This window comes from Panthera onca, chromosome B3 (assembly GCF_046562875.1).
Source record: "Panthera onca isolate mPanOnc1 chromosome B3, mPanOnc1 haplotype 2, whole genome shotgun sequence".
NCBI classification, from domain to species: domain Eukaryota; kingdom Metazoa; phylum Chordata; class Mammalia; order Carnivora; family Felidae; genus Panthera; species Panthera onca.
The window spans coordinates 82128803-82153628 of NC_138344.1; the positions used below are offsets into that span (position 1 = coordinate 82128803).

The 24826-nt window shown below is 35.6% G+C and overlaps 1 protein-coding gene across 7 annotated transcripts in view; it reads left to right on the plus strand.

The window, feature by feature from the left end:
- The window catches only part of AKAP6 (A-kinase anchoring protein 6), a 558374-nt gene that overhangs the window by 443047 nt on the left and 90501 nt on the right, over nt 1-24826 (plus strand). For all 7 annotated transcript variants that reach the window (XM_078448340.2, XM_060619471.3, XM_060619475.3 and 4 more), the window contains 2 exons: nt 17221-17367; nt 20422-20646. In XM_078448340.2, the coding sequence (XP_078304466.2) occupies nt 17221-17367; nt 20422-20646 (372 nt within the window). The remainder of the gene's footprint in view (nt 1-17220; nt 17368-20421; nt 20647-24826) is intronic.

Genomic DNA, 24826 nt, shown 5'->3' on the forward strand with positions numbered 1-24826 from the left:
CTTCAGTATTCTCTCATTGGTGAAAATCAATGATTGATCCAATTAGTAATTGATTTGATATGAACAATCTGGCAAAACCAGAATTTTAGGAACTCAATTTCAAACGGTAAGGAAACAAACTCATGGGTAAATATAATTTTTTGGAAAACTACCATAAAAAGTGTATAGTTTCTAAATGTCAAATTATTTTGGTTCATTTCATATGGTGTTCATAAATGCATACTTTATGAGACTTCTAGACCTTTCCTTTACATTTTACTTTCTTTCAGTGGTAGATAATATTCAGTTGGATTCTCAACAGTGTCTTAAATCTGTCATGGAAGTTTAGCTTTCTCTTTGATGTCTTATTTTCTACACATTTAAATTTTCCTACCTTTTTCTTTGGACACAATGATCAAATCCTCAGATTTCTTTACAGCAGAAAATAGATATACTCACTTATATTTCCATTGAAAATGGGTCATTTTATATGGTACAGACAACCTGTTCTTACTTTCTGCCTGAGTTGGGATACGCACATCACTGGTTTGTATTTGAATTGTCACATTGGATGTCATGGCAAATACTGCTAAAGGCATTTAGCTGTCTATGAGGAAAGGACCAGAATTGTCCCTAGGGCATTTTGGTAAAGAACAGGCTCACGTTTGAATTCAGAGTTACCCAGGGAGACATTGTGACAGGCAATCTCTCTAATTCCGAATTCCCTACTGGGACTACTTCTCTGGAGAGCTATCTGGTTAAAGGCAGATTCATACTTGCTTGGGGAAAAATTGATTACAAGGTTTTTCCCACTTTGCAAACTGCACTAATTAGTATCAAGCTCAACTAATAATATATGAAATTTGCATTACTTTCTGTTTGCATAAGCATAAACATTTCCTACTTTCTTTTTTTCTCATGTATTTTTAAATATATGTTCCTATGTCACATGTTGATGTCTGATACATATTAGGAATGAATGGTCTAATACTTCACCTTTACTTTAAAAGTAGGGAAAAGTAGAAAATGATGCTGTCCAGTCTGTTGGGGATTATTATATGCTATGAAAAAACAAAATAAAAGGAAGATTATCCTTTTTCTTAAGTAATTTATAATCCATTTGGAAAAGCAAAACCAAAAAACACGAAAGAATAGTAAAGATAACAAATATGTGTGGTACCAAAAAATAGTGCTAGCCTTCTTAGAACATCTTCATAGAAGAAATGATATTTGAATTGGGACTCGCTGGATGGAATGTAAATAGGTGGAATGGATATAGGTGCATTGCAGAAGAATGGGATGTGGGGGAGGAAAACCTTCAGAGGTAGGGGTTGGTTTGGTGTGTGAAACACCCAACGAAGACTTTACCAAAATCAGGAAGATACACTGGAGAAGAGTAGGAAATGAGCAACACATCATAATACTTTTGTCCATGTGTTCAATTAAAGTCAACAAAAGGCAAGAGACTTTTCTATTGAATGTTGAATCCTAGATTCAGTGTTTTCTTTAGTGAAAGGAAGTTATATATATAAACATACAAACTAATGGCATAAAGGAGATGAGAAAAGTTATGCAAAAGGTCATATTTTCTTAGCAGGCAACATTGGATCAAGTTTGAACAAACACTTATATATAGTGCTTTTTATGTAACAGAGCTGTTCTAAGATCTTTGCGTATATGAATGCATTCAAACCTCACAGCAAGCTTGTGAAAGAAGTATCGGTAGTATCCCCAGATGAGCAACTAAGGCACAGGGAATTGCACAGTTAGCAAGCAATGCAAACAAATTTTGCTGTCCAGTTTGTTGGGGATTATTATATGCTATGAAAAAACAAAATAAAAGGAAGATTATCCTTTTTCTTAAGTAATTTATAATCCATTTGGAAATGCAAAACCAAAAATGGGCAATCTAATTCCCAGCATATATTTTATTTTTATTTATTTATTTATTTTTGCCAAACTCTTTGAATCTCACTGATTCACAAATCAATATATTTGGCATGGGTCCTTGTCTATTACCATGTTTATAGAACCTAGTGATCAAATGGTTATGTGTATGTAGGTTTTGAGAAGTAGTTTTACTAGGTAATATCAACATATTCCCTCCTCCTTCCATTAATGGTAGAGAAAAATAGTAACATTTTGTTGATATATTTTCTAGAAGAAGGAAACTGTATATACATAGTTAATAAATATGTATTATAATAAATATATATAATATATGTTATATATAAATATTATTTACCTTTTCAGTGACTCCATTCCTGTGTGACCTATTTTATTCTCTAATGTGAACGGCAGTTACAATACATTATTCCTAAGACATATAACAAAAACAAATGGGAAATATGCAGTCTTACCTTGCAAATGGGTAACAGATGAGAATGTCATACTACAAACATATTAAAATCAAAGACTTTGTTTTAAAATAGTACATTATACATAGAAAACTGAAATTTCATACAAACAAGATCTATTTATATCTTAAAATGTCTATGGTGGATAAGTGGTAAGTATATCATTGTCCCTGTTTTACAGATGGGATGACCAAGGAAATATGAAATAAAGTCCCTCACTATAGCAAGCCACCATAAAGCAAAGGCAGAAGTAACAGTCACAGAGAAAGTGGTGCCCAGTCCAGGGGCTCCCTATTGATATGCTTAGAGAAAATCCAACAAAATCACAAATGTTAGGACCTATTTCTTCTTGAAAAGTTATCCAGCGTTATGGCTGCCCTAAATGGCCACATTCTAGTACTTCTGCTTTTTTTTTTGTTTAGATCTCCACTTGCTAGATTTTTGCAGCCCCTATGCAAAATTTTAAGTCATCATTATCATATTCTTTCATCTGATTATTTCAGAGGAACCATTCACCGAAAACCTTCTCTCTAGCTGTGATTTCTTTCCCCTTCTGCAACATTCTCTATTTTTATTAGTTTTTATGCTTTATTCTCTGTGGACTGTTACTGTTTCCCCTATCTGGGAAAACCTTTGTAATTTCCCCTATTTACTTATTACTTTCTCTCCATCTATCTGTGCATTTCTTTCATTTTGTTCTCTAAATCTTTACTCCCTCCTCTTTCTCACTTTTATCAGTCTTGTGATTGGATACACACACACACACACACACACACACACACACACACACACACATTGTGTTTCTTTTTGATGGATCTGTTCCAATAAACTTCCTTGAATGTTTATGGCAGACTCCCTCACATAGCTGGAAAAATGCTGAAAAGCAAGTATCATAACCAAGGTTTGTTTATTCTTTGTAGTCTTAGTTTATGCTAAGAAATTTTCACCTGTACCTTAGAGCTTCTTTAAATTATGAGCCATTTTTCTTCTGAACAACTATGACTATCAGTGAGAGCCTATCTGCCCTTTTAGCCTCAACTTCATGCTACCAAAAATTTGTGGAGGTTTGGAAGATGAAATTATACCAAATGAATCTGGCCATAGAAGCTGCAAGGGTGGAGTTCTTAAGTGTGTTTTGACCACCCAGAAGTCACTTTATTTTTTTGTTTGTTTGTTGTGTGTGTGTTTAATTTATTTATTTAAATTAAATTCAATGAACATGCAGTGTAGTATTGGTTTCAGGAGTAGAACCCAGTGATTCATCCCTTACTGAAGACCCCACTAAAAGGGAGAATTACAGGCCAATATCCCTGATGAACCTGGTTCCAGTCACTTTGAATGGCATTCTTGACCTTATTTACTTTGTACTCCCAGGGCCTACTAATTTCTTCACAACTCTGGACTGATATCTACAGATGTGTTTTCAAGAATAACAGCATAGCCTAGCAAATTAAGCTAAATTCCTTCTGAAAATTCTGTTCTGGATTTTAGAGATATCTTACCGACCTTGGGCAAGTCACTTAGCTTCTGTGTATCAACTTCTAATCTGTAAGACAGAAGTGGTATCACTTACTTTCCCCATGGGCTTGCCATAGGAGAACAAAAAAGAAAACAATCCATTGAAATGGCAAACTTTCTGATGCTGAAGCAACAAACAGCGCTTAAAGCTTAAAGCCTGAAGCCTCTAGTTTATTTCCTTAAGATCTCTCTGTAGTAAATATGGACACGTACCCCAAAGAAACCAATCAAAGAGGCTACAACAGAAAGATTTTTAAGTCTATAGCAGACTGGCGTTGGAACTGGAAATTGGACCCAGCCTCTTGCATCGTGGTCAAATATTATTGCTATGAGAAAACTGTGAATTCCCAAAAGGTGTCCTTAAATATTGAAAAGGTTTCTTTCACCTTCCTCTTTTCCCTGATACTTTTTATAGAAGCTTTTCTTATGTTAACCATTCCTGGCCATGGGAAACAATTAACTTTGTTCACAGTTTCTATCTAAAAATTGAGAGTAATACTTCTATATTGGAAGTTCTGATCAAGTAAGTTTTTCACTGAGCATGATGTTCATTTTATTATTATTATTATTATTATTATTATTATTATTATTATTATCATTATTGAGAGAGACAGAGACATTGTGAGCAGGGGAGGGGCAGAAAGAGAGGGAGAGAGAGAATCCCAGACAGGTTCCGCACCATCAGCACAGAGCCTGATGTGGGGCTCGAAGTCACGAACTGTGAAATCATGACCTGAGCTAAAACCAAGAGTCGGATGTTTAACCAACTGAGCCATCCAAGTGTGCCTAATGTTCAAAGATAAATGGAGGCAAAATCACATGCTTCTCATTTCTGTGTACTAATACTAGACCTGACATATATTTCAACAGATGATATGGGCTCCCTTGGCCTTTTTGGGGGGAGAAATTCAAATGAATAAAATGTTTTCCAACTACCTTCTACATCTAACCCATAATGCTAAAAGTTACAGTGGATAAAGGGTGATCAACACATGATCCATGATGTTACACACTCCACTGTTGGAATTTATAATGTAATTCTGTAACTACATTCATCCTCATCTGCTGTGAAGGTACTAGAGTACCCTCAGAAAAGTGGCCTAAGGCATCAAATATTTGACAGTTCAGGGATTTGGGTGGTCACCAAGAAAAACTCCGTGGCATTTGGGTCTGTTAAGATTATAGATGTAAAAAGTCATAAGTGCTCTAAAAAGAAAAAGCCTCGATGTGAATACATAAAGGTGCGATGGCATTTCCATTGTGTTTTGAGAGCAGTAACTCTGGAAATGTTTTGATTGGCTTTGTCTTAAAACATACAAACATGGTGAGTTGTGGATATGTTTCTCAGAGCTAGTGGCCATAGTCCCTGGGGAATGCCCATTTGCACTAACCTTGACAAGATAGTTTTTTATAATGGCAATAGGGGGGAAAGTGCTTTCGGCCTTCATTTGGGCCACTGATTCTCATGGATTTCCAAAGTCACCATGTTCTGAAGCAATATCTTTTTGATAAACTACTATGGCTACAGTATTCTACCTCTCATTTTTCTTGTCATCCTCAAAGAGAAAGCAAGGCATTCTCTTTGAAGAAGCATTATCAACAGCATTAACATGAGAAATATATAGTCTCTTCCTTATGAAATTAATTTGGCATTATTTTTGAGGTGCGCAATATCTTGGCAACTGCTTTGGTTTAAAACTCTGTGATTTGGGAAAAGCACGTTTCAGAATGTTTAATTCAGCAATACAAAAGGCACTAATGAAATATGCATGTATGAATTTTATATCATATTAGTTCCCTCTTTCTTGAAATCTGAATAAAAGCCAAACATCTGGATTATGTTTGAAAAGCCTGAATTTCCAATTTTCAGAGAGATTCAATCTATTTTGACATTGCACACTTAGCCTTAACATTTACAGTGTGCTATTAACATTACTTGCAATTGTAAAAAAAAAAAAAAAAGTCCAGATTTAAACAAACTCGGTGCCTCCTAATACTAAAAATATATCTATATTTGAAATGGCTGCCGCTGCACAACCATATACGTCCATGGTGTTTAGGCTTCATCAGCATTTCTATTATAAATACTTGCATTGAACAGGCCTATAATTCAGCTATAGAGATATGGGGGTAAGCTTTGATATATAAATTCTCCTATGGTTATATATTAAAACAACAAACAGCATTTCATGCGTCATTTCATTTGAGAAACTATTCATTGACTCAATGTTTTCTAAAGATCTCAAATATTCAAGGTACTCCGTGATTGGTCAAACAAAGTATAGTCCTCATCCTTTGAGAGTTTATTGTTCAAATATAAGACAAACATTAAGATTGCTGTTTTTTTTTTTATAGATATTTGAGTATATTTTGACAGCTAGACTAAAGGCAAGTATATATTTATGGTCCTAATTCAGGGAAGTTAAGTGTGGATATCAGTGCTTTATCTCATTTCATTATCATAGTTTACTTAAGACATAGCTGGTCAATCAAGCTTTAAGGGGTAAGGTAAGAAGTTCTATGTCTACACAAGAGATTAAAGAAGACAGAAGAAGGTGACCTTGTGTTTGAAGTTTGCATAATAGTAAGCCTTCAGTGGACTGTGCTTTCCTACATTGAAATTTTTACTGGATTTCTAGCATATAGTAGATTTCTAGCATGTCTCATTCTTCTGTGACATGTGGAGAACAGCTCAATTCAGATGTCCCTTTTCTCTTCTTATTTTGCCTTATTAAAAAAATCCATTAAATTTTACAGTAGTTCCCAATTAAGCAAAAATAGATGTATTTCAAGGCATTTGTTTAGGTTAGAAGATGGAAAGCAAAAGAAATAATACTTTTAAATTGGAAACTTTTTAAAAGGAGAAAACTGAGTTTCATTACATTAATTGCTGCTCCTCATGTCTTTTTTCTTCCTACATTGCGTACTCTAACAGATATTACATAATTGCATAACTATTCTTACTATGTGCTGACATGACATTACGACAGCCCTGATATGGTGCATCATAATGAAACCGTAATTAGAACAGTCATGATGTATTATGGCAATGATCCACATCGTCACTGAAGTGCATTGGAATGCACAGAAAACCCATTGAGATGTGCAGATTTTCAACATAATATAACACAACCATGAAGTTTCATAGCATGGAGGAGAAATTGCCATTATGCCCACACTGCTGGCAGCCAAAGTATATAACGCATTTCTTCAATATGTTAGAGAAAGTTCTGCATTGATGGAAGAAAATTTTTGAGACTGGTATTTGTGATGTTTTGTCTTAAAAAAATCTACAAGAAAGACCTTGTTGAAATATGGACTTAACTGCATATATTCTATAGAAGTTTCCTATAAAATATTTAGGTTTCGTTTAATACCTCAAATTCAATGATTGAAGTATTTTTCCTGAAGTAGGACAGATTGAGGATGATTTGAGGATTTTCATTTAATCTTGTCTTTTCTTCTCATTTTTCGTGCCCTATCTTGAGCTTAGATTGTATGGCTTACGTTTTATGTGGTTGTAGCTTTGCTCCCTTATTGTTCTCCTGGGTTTCTCTACATGAGAATCTTATATGTGAGTCTTGTTCAGTAAATGATGGCTTCTTCTTAACTTGGTGTGTTTTGATCTTGGCATTCTTTCTATACATAATAATATGATTGTTATGGCTTATTTGGCAGATGTGAGCCCAAAGAAACTCAACTTTTTAAAGTAGAGAACTTTCAATTTTATTTTCTAGGCCAATCCTCATTTAATGCCCTATTGTCTCATAAAATTTCCCAACCAGATAGACTTCTGGTCTCTGTTTGAATACCTGTGGTAAGTGGAAACTCACTGTTGCCCAAGCTTCATTTCTACTTACTCTTTAGCCTCTGAGCCCATTCCTGATCTCTGAGATCAGATGAAAGAAATGAATGTTTTCTATTGAAAGCCCTCTAAATTTTCCAAGTCTGCTAACATGTCCTTCCCGCTCTTCTGTCATCTTCATTTCTTCCTTACTCCTTGGCTGAATATCTTCAGCTCCTTCAACAGCCTGCTCCTTGGAGAAGTGTTGAATATTCTGCCTTCCTTGAATGTTCTCCTTTGGACATTTTATACATTGTCTAAGTCTCACTTGGAAAATGGAACCCAACCAGAACCAGGACGGCAGGTTTGGGCTTAGTAAATCATAGTCGAGCTGATTTGTTACTTTTCTTATTTATAACCCTGTGATTGTTTCAGTCCAGCTCCAAATCATATTTCCTTTTTTATATTTACCTTCCACTATCCGTTGACTCAATGAACCTAATGACAATGAAGCCTATTAACTTCTATTGTGTGTACAGTTTTTGTATTTTTTTTTTATCAGGGAGAGATTATGAACTCAGACTTGACATTGATCTTATCTCCTACTTAGATTTAATCTACTATGCCAGCATATTGTGTTCCCTTTAGAGTATAGTATCGTCATAAATAGACACTGTGAAGCAGTTGCCTACGCATTCAGATCCAACTCAAAGATATAGTTTGGCCTGTAGGTGTTAAAAACTTTTAATCCAACATATAAAAGTTAGGAGATTTCACATAAAAATATATATTTCTATCTGCTCTTAAATACATATACCTGTCCATATAGAAGCCATATTGAAGCCGTATTCTCACATGTGAACAGTTGGCAAAGCTGACTAGCAGCTACCCCTTTTAGAGGAAACTTGTATTCTCCTATCCTCCACAATCCACACTACTTCTTCCTATTGCCCCTTCACTGGGATCATATATTAGTAATCATCACATTTTTGCATTGTTTTTCCTTTAGTAGAGAAAACACTTCTCTTTTTCCAAGACACTAGCAGTAGTTAGAATATGAAAGAAAATGACTTAGCTCAGCTCAACTACTTTGGTTAGTTGCCAGTTAGTAGGCTATTGGAGCTGGCCAGTACTGGCTCAAGAGAGCTTATTGTTAAATATTCAGGAGTTTTTCTAGCAGTAGCAACTTTTGGTAGTTTGAAATCTGCCATGGTGGGAGTACATACACCAGGGAAATCAGCAAGCACCATAAATCAGGGCTTCCCCCACACCCCCAGAGAGCTGGGTTACTAGTATACCACCACCTGTAGGTATTTGAATTTCTGATCTCTGACATAAGATATTTATTATTATTTATTGGTCACTGAGATTAGTGTAATCAGCCAATCAAATCAACATGCCATATATGTATTTTACTCATATGTGTCATTAATAAAAAAATATTGAATAAGATGACCAAAAAACAACCTGTGGTATAACCTATCCATTAAACAGTGATCATTACATATGGTTGTTCAACAGGTTCTCAGGAAAACTCCTTGTACTTCTGTGCTTCTAAATGATTGCATGCTTCTGCTCCCTTTATGCTTATGAAAATCTAATAGAAGCACATACACCTGATACAGGAATTCACATCCTTGCTGTAGGGATTTAAGTCATTAGATTTTGGGTGTATGTTCTTAGCAATCTAATTATGTTTAAAATCTGGTTAGTAGTGTAGTAAATAACTGGTATTGCTACAAAATTGCATTGAGAAGGTAATAGGATTGAATTTCTACACAAGTTGACAGTCAATTAAAATTTCCATATATCCAATGAGTTAGCCAGTTCTTGGCCGGGGAGCCAGAACAAATGCCTTCCTCCTAAGCCGATCACTTCAAAACAGGCAAAATTTTATAATACAGTCAAATCAAGACTCAATGCCTCAACTAAAATGTGAGTTTGGCTTATCAAATACAGATCAAAAGCAAGAGATAGACTAGAGAGCACCCACGATATTTCTTCCTTAAATTCCTCTATTTTTTATTGTCACTGGAGGAAAAATAACACATTAAAACCTCCTTACTGAATTACTGTCCTAAACCAATAGATCCATGGGGCTTGTTCAGCTAAAAACCACAACAGACTTTGTAATGCAGTGATGTAATCTTGGCTTTGTGTCATTTATATTCAACCTAAAAAAAACAATTTTCTTGAATAGACAGGCTGACAACAATATTGTTCGGTGTGGGTTTTTATTTGGATTCTTTCCAAATGGTTCACATGCCTTCACAGTAACACATCATGCTTGCTTACGTTTTTTGCCTGAATTCCAAAGTTTGCCCCTTTTACTAGCTTTCTATTTTTCTTTTAAGGTCTCAGTTATGTTTGTAAAACTAACCAGCTCCACCACAAAATTAGGATGTATCTTGCAGAGTGCATTCATTTTACTTTTTGCATATTTTTCCTGAGGTCATGTCAAGGTTAGTTTGAATTCCATCCTACATTAAGACTTCTTTCACAGCTATTTAGCTCGGCAGCCTACTCCCCGCTGGGGTCTGCCCCTTGGGCACGTCAAAGCTTCAGACCTGACAAATCACACACAGATGAAGCTGTACAGTTTTTTAAACAGTTTCATCAGTAACTTTTCTTTATCTTTTTCACTATCCTCCTTCATACTGAGATTTTTTTTTTCCCTCCGAATTACCATTTAAGGAATCTTAAATTCTATTTGGAACACTTTGTTTTCCATCGGAATTACAAACTGGCAATATCATTTATTTTCTAGTAAATCATACTAATAGCCTCCTAATCACCAAGACTACATACTGAAAGACCTGTAGACCGTTTCTGACTAGTATAAGTGTAATTCCACTATTAAAATCTATTTGTAGCAGGAAGCTTAGTTTTAGATCGGTGGCTACATCTACCCGAATCAGGAAAAAAAAAAAAAAGTCAACCATAAAAATGCATCGAGTTTATGACATATTATGGGTTGAGCCTGGAAATGTTTCTCAAATGGTTAGTAATATGCCCTTATCAGTATTTTAGCAAATTGTAAAACTAATGGTGCAACTCCATTTCCTGTTTAATTGATGAAGTTAAAATGCTTGGTTGCTAATGAGTGTATTAGCAAACAATGTCCCCTCTACAGGCTTAAGTAGATCAGGATTTTTTTTTTAAAGCAGCTTACAGTCCTTATTTTTATATAATGAAAAAAGTTGGCTGCCACAGAATTGCTAGATCAACTGAAGAAATGGTGTAATTATTGTTGTGTAGTCACTTTGGCAATGTCAAACGGCCAGATTATAGTTTTCTAGTTCTCACACTAGAAAATAGTTATTTTCTTTTACAAACCATAGGCTTTTCATTACATTTTCATTCAGGACAAACAATACCTGAAGATCTTAACTGCAGACTAAGCAGAAAACTTAGAAGTGCGAAGAAAAAATAATATCTGAATGATTCTCCTCTCCTCAGTCCTCTTTTACAGTTAGCTCAGTATAAAAGTACCCAGCAAAGGGGTCTATAAAGGTTGCTTGGTTGAAACTAATTAAAGACAGGTCTAAATAGAAAAAGAAAAGAAAAAGGGATCAAAGGAATTACATTAGGTGTCAGGATGCTGTTTGGGGAGATTTATTTAGAATTTTGTAATTCTATTACAGGAAAAAGCTAAATTCTAAAAATGCCCATTTTTGCCCTAATTCCATATTTGCGTTATTTTTGCAATAAGATACGTGTCAACAGGCAAACATCTTGAAGAAATCATTTCGGCGTTGGCGCATTAACACATTATGGTGAAAAGAGAGGCTTGTGCTTTTCACGCAGCGCATTTCAGTCTTCAATTAATGTGAAAGCACTACAATGCCTATGCAACTTCTCTTGCCTAGTGGTGCACCATTTATCATTGCAGTTTTACATTGACCTTGACACCCACTTCATTAGAATAAAGATTGTCTACCATTTAGGTTACATTGTTCCTCTGCACAGAGACCCCATGCAAATTTCTGTTCAGATAGAAGAGCTGCGAGGCTGTCAGAGGTCATCTGCATTAAATGATTGCAGCTATTTTCCAACTGCTTCTTTTCATTCTACTCAATTCAGGCTAGGAGGATCAATCAAGTCCTCTGCCTGAAACAGTGGGACTGCTGGGAATATAACTGTTTTTGGTAGTAGTAGATATGCCCTAAACAGTATTAAATATTTAATATAAACTCATTAAAGGCCATGCAAAGGCTTCAGAAAGATATCAGATTTATAGAGAAATGTAAGGGACTAGAGAACCTTTAAAAGATAAATAGAAGGAGAATCAATTTTATAATTTTAGAGAGTAAGATTACAATAGTTCTTAAACTTAGTAAATCTTTTCAATGGAGACTTTTTTCTCACCCTTGACATGGGCAGGGAAGGGAGAAGACAGGCAGGCTTGGTGTTCTTAGGCAGTATTTTACAGGAAATCAGAATGAAAAGTTTTCAGTTCTTGGTGTTTTTAGTTTTGTTCTATAACAATGAATACCGTTCTGGGTATTTATTTTCAAAGGCTTAGGTATTTGTTATGTAAAAGAAATGATTGGAGAAATAAGTTGCCAGGTTTCCTACTTAAGTTTTCTGAGTGATATAATTGGAATTAAATTATTAATGGGAGATACTTTAAAAAAGATTGTTTTATGATCTTCTATTAGGGAATTTGCAATTCATTTTAATATTTGTAGTTTGATTTATATTAAAGATAATGCAATCTATGTCCAATTAACAATACATGGCCAATGTAATGTGATTTCCAGATCATGCAAATGGAATAAGCTAGAAGAGGGGGTAAAACTCAATTCTTAACCTCAGATGTAATTTGCTGTGCGAGTTCTGGCAATTTTAAATGACATTGCACTTTTTAATTTTTCCAAAGGCTCAGCAGCAAATTTATCCCAATCAAGAAAGCCTATTATTAATTTACAAGGACAATTGTAGGAGTCTTTATAATTTCTCTGTGCAATTATTCGCCATAAATTGCTAATGGTAAAATACAAAGAGTTTGTAAGAAATAACGACTCTTATTTGTCGTGGGCTCGAGCCGCCTTCTTCATTCTCGAACATCTTCCCAAAGTGTTGGTGAAATTGGCTCCAGGTGAAACATCACATGCGTCATCAGATGCTGGACACTGGTGTTCTGGAAAAGGGGGCAACACCAGAGGTGCTGCAGAGACGACACTGGCCTCTAGCAGATTCCAGCATGCGGGGGCATGTACAGCTGAGCTGTGGACCCTGGACTTTCATATAAAAAGACTCTTTGTTCACCACTGAATGGCATTAGGCATGGACTTGCTGAGGGGCCACCATGAAGTCTCGCATGAGGAGGGCAAACACTAGCCAGAAAACACAATGCGGGAGTCATAGACAGACACATCTCTGCATTTTTGTGCAAAAATGCCTATTTTTCACATATAGTTTTGCTGGTAGTTTGGTGTTTTGGTGTGTTCCTACCATAGGCTTTCTTGTTAAAAGACTAAAATACATTCCTCCCCCCACTGTATTTTCTCTGTCTGTTGTGTGTTTACAGGAAAGGAGATTATGCTGGATATACAGGTGTTTGTGGTATTACTTGGTACTTGGAAAGATATTCAAATTTGTTATTCTAATGACTAGATCATTTTCCTTGCTTAAAGTTTAACTCTTCCTAATATAAAGTCACATCAAGCCCAGTTAAAATATGGTATAAGATGTAAATACTTAAACCCCGAAGACACAGAATCAGACAGTCCTGTTCTAATAATCAAGAAAATTCTTTGGTTTAATTCTTGTGCTTCTCGTAGCCAAAACTTCACTCTCTGCTCAGCAATGTCTGGTCTCTTTTCAGCATAACCAACAGAAGCACCATACAAAAGTCTTACAATGGATGTCTTAATCTCTCTGTGTGCTTTTAGAGCATTATTTTGAATTCCATCATGCTGCCTTTTTTCTTTCCTCTTCTGAAGTTTTATTACAACAGCAGAATTCCCAGGGAGCTTTGGGGGCAAGGTTCACATAATATAGCCCTGAAGTTTTGCTTAGGTGGAATCCATCCCCCAATCCTGGCCATCTTTTGATGATCTTTCTATTACAAAAAGATTCACTGTGTAGAATCTTATAGCATTAGCTGTATGTAGTTTATTTTCTATTTTTTTATTTACTAGACAGTGAGTATCTACAACCCTTTCATGATGCTTTCTTTCTCTGACCTCACCGTGACAAGGCATCTTGTTCTTTAACATTGAGGGAGGCAGAAAAATGCTGGAGTTTCTCAATGTGTGCCTTCTATACCAGTTTCAAAATGGCTTATTCTTCTGGTTTCCATGGTGACAATTAACACTGTTTCAAGGCATTGTTCCAGTCTCCATTTAGGCAGAATTTTTGGTGTGATTTTTAACAAAAAAAAAAAAAAAAAAAAAAAAGATTTTAGGAGGGAAAAGAGCCTTTAGCATAACTGTCAAAAAAGTTATCTCAATCAAGTCTTTATGCATTTCTAATTATATTTACTTCAGAAATCCCTATTTTTACTGGCTTTGTTTTATAATTCAATTTTAGCGTTTGTACTTTTAAAAAGAAAGGACTGAGTGAGAATTTCTGAAAACTTCCTTAATTTTTAGTGACAACAGCAAGCTAACATTGGTGGTTATTTTTAACTCTGTTTTTAAAGTTTTCTTTGTATACCTTCTGTACACCTAGGAGTGGCATTTAGGATAGAAGTGGCCTGCGTTTTTAATTTAGATCATTCACGTATCTATTAGGAGGCTTCATTAGTCAAAATTGAATTGGCCAAGCAAATACACTTAATAATGTAAATATGCCCTTTCAATAGAATATATTTTATTTTTGACTAGACAGAGAGGCCCACAGCAGGTGCTGTGGGGAAATTAAATACTGGATGCTTATTTACCTTAGCACTCAAGAAAAGCCATCTGACTTTAACTTCGTTAATCTCATTTTTGGCTATTGAAGAGTAGTCTCTATCATAATATCCCAGGCTATAGGACACAATGGGGCAGCCTCTGCTCACTTACTGCTGTGGGTGAAATGAATATGAAGATTAAATTATCTTCTCACCACAGGATAAAGTAGCCCTACTTGATAGGATGACTGATAGAGCAGGCTGTTGATTCTCCTCGTCTGATGCTTCTGAAAAGATGTTGGAGAGAGAAGAGCAAAATGTCCTGAGCATCAACAAAAACAACGTTTGCATTATTATATACGTATACTGCTTGAGGTCTGAAATCATATCAGATTCAACCTTCAGAGTGCCTCAAAAATAAGAACAAATATTTTTGCCTTAAATTACATGACATTCTAGTATCTTTCAGGTACATACCAACACACCTAATAATTGGCTGGATTATCTTAGCTTTTATAGTTTGAAGGCATTGTCCATCAATCACATCTTTAATCAAGCTCTTTATACAGTAGGTTATGTGGGGACAAGACCAGGGAGAGTACATAAAGACAAGTTTTTTTTTAATGTAATAACCATTTATTAGAGGTTGCTGTGACTACTTGTACCACATTTCATAGAGAAAATTATTTTATTATGTCTAAAATTAAATCAATTGCTTTTTATATTTTTATTATTATAAGACTATTATTTTTATGGGCCAAATCTAAACTGTTCTCTTTCTTGACTGATCTGCTATGTGGGAGCCATTAAAAGTTGGGATAAAGAGAGGGGATGAGATTGTCACAAGTGACAGTGATAACTGGTTGAGGCTGCTCCCAGGTGGCACAGCCGGAGGACTCCCTCTGTCAGGGCACGTGGCAAAAGCAAAAGATTTGAATAGGACTCGTCTGCCTGCCCGAAATGCTGGTTTCCCCAATATTATGTCAAAGAATTCTTACCAAATTAATTATGTAAATCTTTGTCGGCAGCATCATCTTTAGATGGGAATCTGATTACATAAAGCAGATTGCCCTCTCCTCAATCATCACTCTGATAAATAAAACACTATCTGGGTTTCTGGAATACTTGTTGAGTGTTTGGTCCAGAAAACTCGAGTGGCCAGTGTGTTTTTTAAGTATTGGAGTAACATGATCCTGGTAATTGCCTGCCATTAGAAAATGCAATCAGAATCTCCCACCTATCACAGGTCAAATTCTGGAAGAGTTCTCAAACAACCCTTGATTTTTTTCGTTATGCATATTCATGTAATTTTGGATACTTTGACACCTTGATCAACATTCATTAATACTATGAAATGCTTTAAATCACCTCATTTAAAACATTTTGTTCTGTGATCCACAAATGACTAACATTTGGAGAAGTTTACATAATACAAATGATGTGCATGCTTAGCGTAAATGGAAGATTAAAATAAGAAACTAAAAGTATGCAAACATATGCACGTAAATGCTGAGGATCTATTACCCAAAACAAGGATTTCACACCTTCTTTTCCTTTAAGCTGCTGCCAATCGTATTTTAGTTTGGGATCATATACAATATCATGGTTTAAAGGTGAATAACATGCTTGGGCAGGTTTTGAACTTGCTGATTTGCTGATTTGCCCAGACAAAAGCTTTTCTTATTAGATCTGTTAAGGTGCTCCTCTTAGCTTGGTTAGAGCAATGGAGCAGTACTACCAAGAACCTTAGTGCCCCAACTTTTATGGCTCAAAGAAAAAAAATGGGGATTGCCATTATACTTTGACAATGTGCTGAAGTTGTAAAATATGTGTAGTATTTTAACTAGAATCTAGTTTTCAACTCAGAGGTGTTTTTTGTGTGTAGTACCTTTTAAAAATATAGCCACAGTCATTTATAGCTATTCATAATACAAGACTTTCTAACTATGAAGTTATCCAAATAGAGTTATTTGAAGAGAGTCACTATAGTAACTGCCATATTAAATGGCACTTACATTATCTCTAGCAAAACATCTTTTAGCAGAGACTCACTTGGCAGTTTGTTACAATACAATGTATATTGGGGGAGAGGGGACTGTAATCAATTGTGATGTTTGGGGACATTTTACAATAATCAATAAAGAAACATAGATTTGTAACAATTTCAAAGCTCTGGTTTGCTTTTTTCTCTATATAAGTACCTCTTCTTCAAGCCCATGCAATTTTTAAGTAAAAGAAAATGGGGGAAAAAGGGTTAACTGGGAACTCAGGAGACTTACAGAATAAGGAGGAAGTTTACACAATCTTTAGGGATCATTTTATTTGTACCACCCTATACCACGAGTCCTTTGTGGGGCAGACATGAGAGATGGGCAGCGCTCTGGAGCCAAATGTTGACCCAAATTAACTGTAACAGTATTTTCCTAGACCAGGTATTTTCCTACTTGGAATATTTTAAATTAAAGACCCAATGTGTGTGTAAACTTTACTTTAATGTGACATAAATTTTAGTCAACTAAATGGAATACCTTGGATGTTTATGTATGTGTGAGTAATATATGCTTTAACTGTTTTCAGCACTATTGCTCAACGACTCAAGGTACTTAGGTTTAGCCTTCCCATAAATTTTATTGGAAACAAAAACTTTTAACACTCATGAGCGTCACTAACTCTGTGCTCAAAGATTTGCAAAGAACACCTGTCTCCCTAATGATAGCTTTCCTTCTCTCTTCTCGTTTTAGAGATACAGTGTGGAAATGTCCATCAGGGACCTGAAAAAGACAGAGCTGCTTAGTAAGGTTGAAGCTTTGAAGAAAGGTGGCGTTTTACTACCAAATGATCTCCTTGAAAAAGTGGATTCAATTAATGAAAAATGGGAACTGCTTGGGGTATTTGCATTTTTATTACTGTTTGTAGGTTATGTGTACATTTTTTGTGTAGTGAAGTACTCTATCTGTCTGATTTCTAATTTGAAGCACAAATATCTCTCTCTTTCAATTCACTACCTACATTTCAAACAAGCTATTTATGCTATTATGAGGAAAAAACACTGCTTTTCCTTTTCTGTGGGATTTTTTTTTTACACTGAGCTTGTCTCCTCTCAGATTTTAATAATTTTGGTTCTTTAATACATACAAAAGTAAGTAAAATATGCCATGTATTATGGGTATGCACCAAGTGAACTATAATACAGTATATCTGATATACACTGACTGTCATGCTTGAATGAATGTTAATAGAATTTACTCTGAAGGTACATGTTAGAGACATCCACTGTGTAACTATTTACTGTACCCTTCAGATGAAAAGGGGAGTTGTCACTACAGCTTTCAAGTGACACTAAAGCCACCAAAACAAAGATGCAAATCTGACCCAAATCTGAATTGCAGAATGAAATCGGCCTCTGTTTTGTGCCTCAATTTCCAGCTCACTTTTAACAAAAGCCAAAAAAAAAAAAGTTTCATGTAATTCATTTCACGCAATGATGGGCTGGGTCTCAGCCAAAGCCTGAGATGCAAGAATCTGGCAAAAAGGCAATATAGAGATTCTGTTACCCAGAGACCTGGATGGCACTGTGCACGAGACAGTACTGTCCTTTTGTTGGAAGACAGCTGAGAGAGAGAGAGGTTAGACTGTATTTTTTCATCAACTTCTCTCCTAAATTGCCTTCACTTCAAATCAAGGGTAAGCTAAATTTGTCAATTACTTAAATGATTAATTATAACAGCAAAGTATGGGTGGTGTCAGTTATGGAGCATAATTTTGCATGCCTTCCATTTCCTGCCTCTTTTTTTTTTTTAATTTTAAAGAAATAATACTCCAAAAATATTTTGAATAAAAAGCTCTCCGTGTACCTTGATGACTTGGAGGATTGCCAGTGTTCAGTTTATGCCATACTTAATCTAGGTGATTAAAAAAACTGCAAGTTTAAATCCTTGCTTTCTCATCTAAATTCACTAGGCTCTACACTTGTGCAAAGTAACTTAAAACATGGAAAGTTTTTACTCTGACCTACTGTTACATTACTTTTTAATAGTAATTAATGGCTTCCACCTCATAATATGGTGATTTAAGTTGGAACCTACTAACTTGTACAGAATTCATTGATCTCCTGCAGGAGAAATGTGGTTAGCGTACGACATTTTTAAAGGGTTGTTTTACTAAAGAGATGAGAACAGCAACTTTATGTGCTTGATAGAAAGAGCTGTAGTTTAATATATCTGTTTCTAATTTGATAAATAACTAAACACAATCTTTTTTGAAAATTATTTGATGTCACGTATATTGCTTCCTCAACAAAAATTTTAAATCAACATAATATTAAAGAAACAGAATATTTAGCTATCCTTCATGAGTCAGATACCCGAAAAACGGTTGCCATTTTGACAAAAATACCATTTGAATACAATATGCAGAGTTTTGTCATGATTTAGGGGGAGAGAAGGGCGGGGGGAAGATTTTTAACAAAACCTGTGCTGCAGTAACACCACCAGGCATACCGCTTTAATTGGCATGATTACATTTTAATTGGCATGAAAAAAATTTAAAGACAAGGATTTTAACTTCTAACAATAGTAAAATAGAGGGATATGGTTTTTAATATTACTTTCATCTAAGGTGAACAGTGTGGAATGGAAATACATTAGAATGAAATGTCAGTGGTGCGTACAGTTTAATCTGTGAAATTTTGTCCCCTGTGCTGCATATTACTCTGTCTCAATTGCATATTAAACAACCCTATCAAGGCAGGCATTGGCATCTGCTGTGCTGACACAAATTGTGAATTAAATGAAATTGATGTCCTCTGTCGTATATTTATGAAGACGGACCATTCTCTGAAGTATTCTGTTTATGAAGAATTTATGATTGCAAACTGTTCCAGAACAAAAAAGTGGCAATAAATTCTTTTTTGTGACCCTACCCTCCAAGGGCATTGATTTCACCTCCTGCTGCTACTTTTGTTACAGCATAAAAACAATAGCTAAATCTGGATTCCACTGAGGGTCTTCAAATTATCAATATTTGCACCATGAAAATACAAGGGTGTTGCCAAGAAAGGCTATTTTTCTGTTATGATCTCCTAAAGATACTATTTACAGAACACCACACAGCAAATGAATGTTTGTTGACTTAATTTTATTTGTGTTTTAAGCTTATTTTTGTAGGTTTAATTCATCATTATAGATTAACTCCTACTGATTCTCCAGAGTGTTTTCCATTTAAAAAAAAAAAAAGCCCTCCCAACTGCACATTCATGCCATAGTGGTTAATCTAAGAAGGCTTCTAGCATAGTGGATTGGGGCTTATTTTGACACATATATAAGAAAATCTAGCAACCAGAAATGCAAAGTGGTTAAGGGTGGGGTTGAACAATTTCCAAGTCAGGTAAAATGTGCCAACAGCACTGAGGAGGCTACCCCTTCTGAACAGCCCTCAGTCATATATGGTTTGGGGAATTATACTTTATGAAACAAAACAAAACAAAACAAAAGGAATTTAATTCTCCATGCATAATCTACTCCTGGCCTCTTTAGTATATTGATTAAACTCAGACTTCTATCTCCTGAAAATGTTATGCAGACACTAGTTTACTGTAAACTCCCATCATGAGAATTCAAATGAATTTTCATCAGTGTCCATGGTGAACTTTTCCTTCCTGTTAAAGGAAATTATAAGTGAATGAGGTCTTCTTAAGCCTCTGGTGGTGGTCAGAACAACACACATGGCTCAAGAATTCAAAAATCCTAAATGGAACAATGAGCTAATCTGAACTGAATGTCAGTTGTGAAGTAGCAGGTGCAGCCGGACACCTTCCAGGTGGCTCTTGTTACCAGCCAAACTGTGATATGTTTTTGGTACCTGAGCTAATCTATGTTTTTGTTTTTTTTTGTTGTTGGTGGTGTGTTTTTGTTTTTGTTTTTGTTTTTAATCCGATGCCTTAGAAAACCCTAGGACAGAAGATCCAGGACACAATGGCAGGGCACAGTGGGTCTGGTCCACGTGACCTGCTCTCTCCCGAAAGCGGAAGCCTGGTAAGGCAGCTGGAGGTCAGGATCAAAGAACTGAAAGGGTGGCTAAGAGATACAGAGCTTTTCATCTTCAATTCCTGTCTGAGACAAGAAAAGGAAGGAACAATGAATGCTGAGAAACAACTGCAATACTTTAAGGTAATAAAAAAACAATCCAAGTTGATAAAAAGCTTTCTTTATGGGAGGGATGAAATATTTATCAAGTACATAAAGTATTATACCCATGTATCTATGTATCACTGTGCACTCAAATGTTTCCTTGAATTTATAGACACCCTCCACGTTTCTTGTACACCAACGTCTGTGTGTGTATAAAGATGAACATTAAGCATATCAAATACACATTGTATGGGGGGGGGGAATCTCTGCTGCTTGTGTGTTTTGTGCAGTGCCTGTGGAGGGAGAGCTTTGATAAATTAAAAGCAGACCAGCAAACACTAAAGATTCCTGAGGACTTTGAAAGGCAGACCTAAATGTTCCATAAATAATGTGGCTAAAAATACTTCCATGAAGTGATATGATAAAAGCACATGATTTAATTGAATACCATTAATGCTAACAAAAAGAAACATAATTTTTACATGTGAGAGTATCAATTATTTATGGAGGGAAGAAATAAAGTAAGAGGTTCCTACATTCCAGGCATATTCCACCATAGAAAAATGCCAACCTTAGCAACACAGCTATGTGTGTGTTCACTGGACGTCCACGAAGAAGCATGTACCTCATTTGTGTCCATGGTTTATGCACCATCTATTCAAAAGCAGTTTAAAATTCAAATATTTTCTTGTATTGCCTATGCTAGTCTATTCCCTTTGAATCTTCCTGTAAGTGCAGTGATTATTTAGGCTCTGGCTGTTAACAGTCTGAGGCTCTGGGGTTACAGGATATGAACTTGGTGCCAAGAAACCTTCTGGCATAAATAGTCTCAAAGAGGAGAAAGGAGAAAACCAAGAAGGAAAGAACTTCTTAGGACCAAGGAATTGTCCCTTTTCGATGCTTTCCAGGACCAGGTTTTATTCACTCCCAGCCCCTCCCCCCACTGCCATCCCCTTGCAGCCCTGCAACCTTCCAACTGTCTATCGTAGAAGTGAGTCACATGATGGCTCCCTTTCCGTCTGCCACATAAGCAGGCTCATGTTGCTTACTTGCATAGCCTTAGAGGAGGAGCTGTCAAAGGTAAGGCCACAATACTTCCCAATAAACTGTCTGCATTACACACCTGCAAATTGCTTTGGTTGAAAACCTTCTCTTCTGCCGCTGAACTGACAAGACCAAACTGGAAATGAAATGAAAGCCTCTTTCCAAGGCAAATAGGTTTTACTCTCTAAACTCTAATGTCCAGAAGATTTGTTATTTCATCTCTACTTGTCTTGCCCTAACCCCCATCGCAGGGAGACGGAGCCTTCTGGTATTTCCCTGTGTTATTTGAACATAGCATGCACCTTGTAAAGCATCCTGGTCATTAGTAGGCTGGATGTTGTGAAATATATTTTTTCTCCACAGTGTCTATGTCACAGCATTAATGAACCAGTTAATGACCCCAGACAGCTGTGTGACCTTGGTCATGTTCCTTATGTTATCCCTTGGTGCCTCAATTTCTTCATCTAAAATATGGGATGCTGATAGTATTTATCTCACACAGTTATGAATTTATATGTATAAATTATTATTTCTGCTTTTTTTGTAATGGTACATTTAAAGGCCAGAAATCTCTTAATATTATAAACCCAAAAATGTTATACAATAATTGGAAATAAAAACAGGAAGTTTGTTATTACAATTATTTATATACCTACACCATATCTTATAGATATTTATAAACAACTCCCCCTCCCATGTTTGTTGTTATTATTATAAATGTAAGAGTGAGCTCTTCTGCATTCATTTTGCTGACGCTTCCAAAAGACATTAGCTTTATGCTTTAGCTTTGTATAGTGTCATGATTTTCAGCTATCCTAGTAACAAATTTAAGAGAGTTTAAGAAACAAAGGAGAAACAGTGAGAGAGAAAAATCTCTAGACTTCCAGATCAGTAGATAATTCCTAGGTGTCCTAGTCATTTGCTAATACTTTGTAGCCACTAGGGAAATATTCACTACATCTGAATCACTATTTACCATGTGCATTTTAGTGCCTGAAAATAATCCTAGGATTTTTATTTCAAAAGTGCCAGAGACTATCATATGCTCTTTGCTGTTTTATTTGTTTTCCTCAAAGATTGTTTTTTCTTAGGGAATTTTTATATTTTCAGTGTCGCTGGTCATCAAACTAATTGCTTTTGTACCCCATTCTTACATATTTAACTGGTTTTAAAGTAGGCATAGACATTTTTCTATCCTGCCCCTCCCACAAAAGGTAAGACTTTGATGATAATGTTCATCTCTAGATCTGATTTTCTGGCCCTATTCCATCCCCTGCCCTCCTCACCTTAGATAATCATGAACCCCACATTCTTTGTGCCCTTGCTTTCCTTTGATAGGAAAGAATATTTTTTTTATTTTATTTGTTTTTAACTTTATTAAAAGGTAATCATGCTGTCTATTATCTTTTAGGACTTCTTTTTTCATTTAATATTGTAATGACAGGATTCATTCATGTCATTGAGTATGGCTATAATTCATTTATTTTGATATTTGTATGATATTCCATTGTGAATATATACCTGTATCTAATTTCATGCTAATAGCAGCCTGTGAAGTTGGTATAGGATCTTGATTTTGCAGGTATGGAAATGGCCAGTTGAAGGTTAAGTTTTGTATGTCTAAGGCCAGAATGAGTGGTGGAATTAGGGTTTTTTTTCTTTTGTTTTCTAAACAAATTTTAAGTTTTTTATTTATTTTAAGAGACAGAGAGAGCAAGCAGGGGAGGGGCAGAAAGAGGGGGAGAAGGAGAGAATCCCAAGCAAGCTCTGCACTATCAGCATCGAGTCCTACGTGGGGCTTAATTAAACTCAGGAACCATGAGATCATGACCTGAGCAGAAACCATGAGTCAGATGCTTAACCAGCTGAGCCACCCAGACACCCCTAGAATTAGGTTTAAATCTAGGGCTGTCTGACTCTAAAGTCTATTCTCTGAACTACTATGCAAAATTGATATTTATTGATATTTACTGAATTCCCTTCAATGCTGGATGACTCAAAGAGAAGAGCAGAACAGAACTAAATGTCACTATTGCTTTGTGGTTGGTTTATCAGTCACAATCTTCAGCAACTGGGCCAGAATAGCAAATAGTTTTGGCTATTGAAGATCTTGGGAGGTGAAAATATTTGTGTTTTTATTTTACGGTTTTATACTATATCAGTGTAGACCTTTATTTTTGTAATGTGTCACTTTTTAAATTGAAACTTTCAAAATTTTTGAGATTATGGAGTCTTGATAATTCTCTATAACCTGAAACTTGGGTCCCTTCTAAAGTTTTGACCTTGAGGAATTTGATCAGATAAGCTAAGTGGATCTAGCATGATGGCACTTCTTTTTTGTTTTTTAAGAAAGCTTTATGCCTGTCTGTTGGAATAAATGTCTTTCCTAGCCAGAATTTTAAATATTTCTGAGCTGTTTACTCTTTAGTGCTTAGTGTATGATTAATCAAGTGTTCTGTATATTATCACGTTCATTGGAAGAATCAAACCAAATGTTTGTAATATAATAATAATGTAACATAATGTTTATAACCTGTCAAAATCATAATTGATAATAAGCATATGCAGAATAAAAACTTTTTACTTACCACAAATCCAAAGAACAGATACCCTCTGCCTTTTTACGTGATAAAATTTCTCAGATAGGCGTTATTAAAGAATTTTTATGTGTGGAACTCTTTGCCACAATTTGCCTCTTCTTGTGGGTTCCCAAATGTCTACTGCTGTCATTGGTCACATGGAAGACAGGCTTTATCCATAGGATTTAGCTTTATGATTCTCCATTCTCTATAATCTCAGGCTTTTAATGGAACAAACTCCTTTATATGACACCCAGAGTAATGATAGATAAGCCACAGTGCACTACCCAGGAGAACGGGTAGGAGGGTGCTGCATATGAAAAGGAAAACCTGTCCCTTTGTAGACAGAACTGTTTCCTTCTTTGAGTTTGGTCTGGGATGAGAGAAAGGATCAGGATCTTAAGTTTTCAGAAAAAGGGAAAAAGCAATTGTGGAATGTATTCTTTTTCTTTAAGGCAGTAAGTGTGATAAATGTGGGATTAGACACAAGGTGAAATTCTACCTAAGAAACAAAGAGTCAAAGCCCAGCATGGGAAGATACATGAAGATGTGAACCTGAGACCCTTGGGACAGAAATGCAAAATCGTCAAGGAGTG